This window comes from Macrobrachium nipponense, chromosome 13, assembly GCF_015104395.2.
Source record: "Macrobrachium nipponense isolate FS-2020 chromosome 13, ASM1510439v2, whole genome shotgun sequence".
NCBI lineage: Eukaryota > Metazoa > Arthropoda > Malacostraca > Decapoda > Palaemonidae > Macrobrachium > Macrobrachium nipponense.
Window position 1 is genome coordinate 82251083 of NC_087206.1, and position 6934 is coordinate 82258016.

Here is a 6934-nt window from a genome sequence, read left to right on the forward strand (position 1 = left end):
TTCACGACCGAGAACGGATGTATCCGAGAACCGGATGGTACTGGATTGGCTCACAATTACAGCCGTGTCGTTCACTGCCTGTCTGCCTTCATTCTGAGTTGCCAGTTACTCCTTTCAATGAATGGAAATAATAAAATTATTCTCGAGTCTAAGTCAACTCTCAATAATGCAAATTTTAGGCAAACAACCTTTGTTAAATACCGAGGCTGAATAGGTATTGTCGTAATAAACCTTTTAAGCGAAGTCTTTACTTGTAAAATGCTTTAAGGATATAGACAATCCGTAGCGAACCAGACAGGCAACTATGGGTATGCGTATTATGACTTGTCCTTCAGTAATCATATACAGCAAGCCTTCTACCGACACTCTTTCCTTTTCTGACATGCAGAGAAAGAATAGAAATCTTAATCTCTTCGTTCATTTCGTCAATAATCCCGAATGAGTATTAGTCGAAAGATATTGCAAATGACAACCGAGGATCGAAGATAATCTCTCCAGCTTTATTATCTTGGAGATAAGTCCGTATTTTACTCCTTTCTTATCTGGAAGAGCCTCTAATCCATGAATGAGAGCTCGTACGAATCTTGTTCAACTTCCAACGATTGCACCTCTTCTGTAAATGGTTGGTTGCAATCTATTTTGGAAGGAGGATGATTTTAATATCCTCTTACTAATCCTGAACTAATTCTCACAATTCTGCTTTATCTTCCATTCCTCAATTTTGGGGCAAGATTGAGCAAAACGAAGGAGAGCGCTTCCTTTCGAAAGGAGAAGGGCTATTCGCAGTATCGACTCTAACCTGACAAGGGCTACGGCAGCCTGTGCTACATCTTGAGTCCCTGCCTGGAAAAAACCGAACTTGCTCTAGCCTTTATTGCAATAAGACGATCCTGACAAGGGCAACGGCCGCCTGTGCGACAACTCCCGTCCCTATCAGGAAAAGCCTTGAATGTCTTTCACCCTTCGTCTGGAGGACTCTCGGTTTGGTTGTTAAGCTCTTCTTGTAGGAGAAAGTGTCTGGCGCTAAGCAGGAGTATCTTGCCTAGAATACTCCTGGCGCCTGGTAGGAGTATCACGTTCCGAATACTCCTGGCGCCTGGGAGGAGTATCATGCTCGTCGGCATACTCCTGGTGCTTGGCAGGAGTATCGCGTTCCGAATACTCCTGGCGCCTGGGAGGATATCGTGATCCGAATACTCCTGGATCCTAGAAGACACGTATCGCCTTGGAACGTTTTCTTGTTGGAAATCCGAGCATCTGACAGGCGATCCTTCCTCGCCTGGAAAGTTCTGGGTACGTCTAGTAATATGTCTTCCTGACATGGAAGGTTCCGCTTGTGCGGAAGGTTTTGTGTGCGGAAGGTTCCGATCTCTGTATATTTGTTCTTGCTAAGAATTCGACAATACTTCCATTTTCGACATAGCCCTCCCTTTCTTCTGAATGAGAAGGACTTCCATTTCCGATGAAGATCCTGGTTCATCGTGCTTCAGGCGCTTTGCGCCTCGTTTCAGACGCTTTGCGCCTCGTTTCAGGCGCTTTGCGCCTTGTTTCAGGCGCTTTTAGGCGCATTGAGCCTCTTTACTGGGAGTTTCATGTCCAAGGCGTTAGAAGCTTAAAAATTATATATATGTGTGTAATCATTAAACGAGATCCATATAATTCATTTCAATCAACAAATATCCTTTAATATCTAATTCGATCTCTCAGAATAGATATATTTTCATATACATGTACCGATGAGGAATTTATTGAAATAACTACTTTAAACCCCCATGGGATAGAGCCCCCCCCCCCGTCCAGCTGTACGGGGGGACGAACCCGGATAGAGCAATGCCTCTACCGCAATCTTTCTCCGTCTCTTCTGAGGTTCCGATAGCCAGACGAGAGTATCTTGCATTTTCTTTATTTAAACTACGCCGTTGAATGTTTTCTTCTCATTATTCGTTAAGACGATAATTAATAAGGGGAACACATTGAATTAGGATGCCTTTCCAAATGGCTATCCCTGGCAGTCTGGGACGTTCTACAGAACCTGCCGAGGGGACGCCTGATCGGTGGGGATTCTCCATAACCTCCGTACGGCTTTCGACATTCCTTCTCCTCTGGGCCTGTGAGTCTGGAAGAGTCTAGGCCTGGGAGCGAGACAGAGCCGATCAGACGCACCCTCTAATGCAATGGGGAACACTATAATCACTTCTTACCTTATAATAGCTCGTATCTTGAGCTACATTCCTTTATCTTCAAATTGCAAATGAATTTGTAGTTTCTGTGAAGTAAGAAGGGTGATGAGACAAAAACACTACTAGTACTGTTAATATTCTAACTGCTTGTCAGAACGAGGGCTATTAAAGCTCCTAAAGAAAGCATATCTAGTTCTATGTTTTCTGACTTCCTCAATCAAATTCTAACATTTATTACACTTCATCAATGAATAAATATTATATTTCCCTTTCTTGCAAACTATGTAATTGTCTACCAAGACACTTCGGTAGTTACATATATTCTTTCTTCGAAAACTTCGAAGTTAATTCATTAAAAGTTATTAAAAAGTTATTAAAAAGTTATTAAAAACGTATGCCAAACCAGCGATCCAGTACTTCCCTGTAAAAGTCGGCCCAGAAGATCGATGGCGATGAAACACGAAAATCCATCAGGAGGGAAAGCAAACATATGTTTACCTTGCCAGCGACAGAGAGAATCTGATTAGAAAACGGGAATAGTTCCTAGTCCTGCCTCCCAGCGGCAGGCAGGTAGATCACCTGACCTACCTGTAGCGTGTGCCGCGAAATTCGAATTTCTGTCGGGAACGACGGAGTCGATAGCTATGTATATATCTGACAGGTAAGGTGAATGTATGAAAATATGTTTTCAAGGAAGTTTTTAAATCCAATAGGGCGTCTATCACATCCGGTCCCTTTCATCTCCGGCATCGATACCACGTTCTTGTTCTTCCCAGCACTCAATTGAACAATATTAGCATATTTATGTAATGTTTATTGATATTACTCAAGAGTGCAATTGTAATCAACACGATAAAAACATTTTGTTGCCTATATTAGTAAAAGTATAAGATGTCTTATTCCCGGGGTCATGGTTTGAACTGAAATTCATTTTTACCTTGTAATCGGTGGTTTTATCCTTACTGCCATCATAAACGACACTCCACAGTGCTTATTTGATTGTAATTATACATATTTTGTTCTTAATTCACTCCAATTTGCACTTGAAATACGTTGAGTGTTGACAGCAAGGCCATGGTAGGAACAATTTTTGTCTTAATGTACAGGGTGTCCAAAATGGCTCAGTATACCATTACAAGTATTTATTGCTCAGAAACCATATAACAGAGTATGTAGTAATGCAGTTTTTTGTAGAATGAAGTGCTCTGAATGTAAACTTGAAGGTAGAACATTCTACAAAAAATTGCATTACTCTATGTTATAAGGTTTTCTGAGCAATAAACACTTGTAACGGTATTGGGCCTTTATGGACACCCTGTACATACATGTATGGCTGCCAAAAGCACCAGCAAGCAGACGACAGATTAGTGAATTATTTGTGACAAAAGTTTTTTTATTTTTTATAGCACTTTTCATTGATTCATGTCTATATTACAATTTTGACTATTTAATTTTTAATAAATGTACTTATGCCTGAAATAAAATGACAAATTTTTTAAGACAATTTGTATTTTTCATAACTACAAACCTGAGGGCTTAACAATAGAATAGGATAATTTCTAGCGGCTAGCTGGATCCGGTTAAAATGCAGATGAAAGCAAAGAATCATGTGAGATCTGGCAACACGTGCATATGTCGGGTGAAGAATGGTCAAGGACCAACCACCTACGCCACCGTGTCAGTCTTTCCCAACTCAGGATGTCTTAGCAGACAAAGGAGTAGCTACAGGTGGGCAGTATACACCTTAGGTTGTAGCTATGAAAAATACAATTTGTCTTAGAAAATTTGTCATTTGTTCACACGCGAACAAACCTTCGGTCTTAACAATATGATAGACTCCTACTTGGAGGGAGGCACAAGACATCCTAAACCAGCTGGGGGCCTACCCACCAGTCCAGCTCCAGAAGAAATAACTTCCAGAGAGGGACTGAAGCTCGTGAGAAGTTAGATAAATTGATATCTAACCACTCAGGGTAAACTACTCAGACCCTGAATGACGTATAATTATATATGGGAGAATCATTGACTGTCCAATAACAAACCAACACATCAGGGTTTGTTATCGCTCTGAACCCCTCCTTGCCAAGGAGTGGAACATGTGCTACTGAATAGAGGGTTTGATATTTGTATGCCAAGCAACCACACTATCAGTATGACTACCTTACTCACCTGTATCAGGCCAGTCCAGCGAATGACGTGTCTATTCCTTAACCCACCCGAAGGAAGGAGGTAAGGTACAAGAGACAGAAGGAGACCAGCCACATACCTATATACCTGTTGGGCAGCCACCACAGGACCCAGGGAAAACGTGTCCATAGATCTGCTGGCAACATCCTTAAGATAGAAAGGGGTGAACGTGGACTGGCGTAACCAAGTATCAGCACTCAGCACTCTATGTACGGACAAGTTCTTTTTGAAAGCCAAAGGGGGACCAATACCCCTAACGTCAGCCGCACAGACGTGTTTGCGGAATCATCAAGAGTCAAGTATGCCTGTCTGATGGCTTCCCGGTTCCAAAAAGAGATAGCATTCTTCGACACCTCTTTCTTTGTACGTCCTGTGCTAACAAAAAGCCTGCGGTGGCCTGGTCTAAGGTGCCGTGCCCTTTAAGATAGCATCGCAGGGCCAAGACAGAGACAGGACACAACATCACCACCCACAAAGTCATTCAGTGAACTCATCATCTTGCACAGAGGGATTTTGGGTCTTGGCCACGAATTCCGGGACAAATTCAAAGGACACCGACCCCCAACCCCTGGTGTGCTTCACATCATAGCTCAGACTGTGGAGCTCTCCTACCCTCTTCGAAGATGCCAAGGCCAGGAGGAAAACTGTCTTGAGCGTCAAGTTCCTGTCAGATGAGCGACACAAAGGTTCATATGGACCCTTAGTGAAGCTCTGAGAACCAAGGAAACATCCCACGTCAGAGGGTTGAGCTCCCTAGAACTCATCTGTTTACCCTAGAATTACCTTTTACCCTACTCCAACTGAAGTGCCTCCTACAGAAATACCTGCTAAACTTACAGTATCCATGACCTCTTTACTCTGCATCCGGCAAGTCACCTAACCTACCGATAGGTCCGACTGGGACAAAGGGTAACCTAACCAACGAAATGCTTCACCTTGAAAGCCAGGCTAGTTTTGTTTTTAAAGCAGACTATGACTACGTAATGTGAGAAAAGGGTTCGATATTGCCTGAAGCAACGCAAGACAAGGGAAACGGACCTTATTTTGGGAAATAAAGAAAATGAATTCACCTTCAAGCTCGTCCTCGAAGCTAAGAACAGACTGTTTCTTAGGGACGGGCGCAGCCTTGTCCTTCTTCTTTTTCTCCTTCTTGGGAACCGCCGGCATGGATATGTTGGAGTCTTCATTGCTGGCGTTGGTCAGGGCGTCGCTGTCGCCGCCGCCGTCGTCGTCACTTAACCGCCTTAGACGTATGTTATGGTTTTTCCTCTTCTTGAACAGGTTCGTCTCCATCTTTTTCGTCGGTACACAAACATCTGCTGTTCAGGCGATGTTGACGTGATGATACGTTACGGTAACACACTCATTATAATGCGTTAATTTAGGTTTTCTGTTGTTTAAGTGGCTTCTAATTTCTATAATTATGTATAAATAATTCATTATTTAATATTATATTAATAATTATCATAAATAATCATAATTTATATCGACAATTCCCACTTCATGCAAATTTTGGCGTTATAGTAACACACTCCATCGGTCGCGATAATTTTGGTGTTCTGTTCGTTTAATGATTTCTTATGTCAATAATTTAATAACAGACTTATAACGTTCATCAATTATTAAAATGATACTAATTAGCTACAAAATAAAATAACTGCTGCAGCGATGTTGACAAATTGGTCTTTTACGGTAACACACTCGTTCGGGTCCGTTCATTTTGGTTCTCTGGTCATATCATGGCTTCTTATTTCCAGAGTTGAAGGAGAATGACTCAAACCTTTGCTCCAATATTAATATAGGATCATTTATAATTATATAATAAAATGGATAGTCCTGTTATACGTATTTTCTATTAAGTTGTATTTTGTGTGAGCATCACCTTGTTGTAACCACACAAGAAATCTTTTGTTCAAGGTTAACACCACTTGTTAATTATTTAATTCTGTTCAGTTAAAACACGAACATCTCTTTCATCAAATTCTACGCTACGAATAATTCTTCTTCCCTTCGTTTCAATTTCAAAATGGCTTAAGGAGATTTCTCAACAACGATTACGTAACACTTGAGATTTCTTGGTACTAACTGCCTTCAATGATTGTTGCAGCATTGCAAATAGGCTAAAGACAGATTAGACAACGAATAATAAGGCTGAATCTGATATAAGATTTTGAGTGGCGCGTGTCAAATACCTCAGTCATTACGAAGGGTGTCTATGATTCACAAGCCGGCGAATTCGATCGTGCGCCCGCAAAATACATCTATACGCCTGAAGTATATTTCCATAATTTGTTCATGATAGATCAGTAATCTAAATCTAACGGGGAGCATCGCGCGACTATAGGACGTTTATAAACTACGTATTATGAGAATGCTGAAACGAGGGTCTCTCTCTCTCTCTCTCTCTCTCTCCTCTCCATCTCTCTCTCCTCACGTCCGCTCGATCCTCTCGCCATCTCTCTCTCTCTCTCTCTCTCTCTCTCTCTCTCTCTCTCTCTCTCTCTGTCTGTCTATTGCAGTTTTCTGATGAGCTTAAGGGAAGCAAATCTCCTTCTGTATTCGAATGT

General features: G+C 41.7%; 1 protein-coding gene across 2 annotated transcripts in view; it reads right to left on the bottom strand.

The window, feature by feature from the left end:
• The window catches only part of LOC135225894 (PAX3- and PAX7-binding protein 1-like), a 152922-nt gene extending 147228 nt beyond the window's left edge, over positions 1–5694 (bottom strand). The window contains exon 1 of one of the 2 annotated variants that reach the window (XM_064265474.1): positions 5438–5693. In XM_064265474.1, the coding sequence (XP_064121544.1) occupies positions 5438–5660 (223 nt within the window). In that variant the 5' untranslated portion in view covers positions 5661–5693. Of the gene's footprint in view, positions 1–5437 lie in introns of both variants that reach the window. The other variant, XM_064265475.1, reaches the window with a different exon arrangement.
• Positions 5695–6934: the final 1240 nt, after the last annotated feature.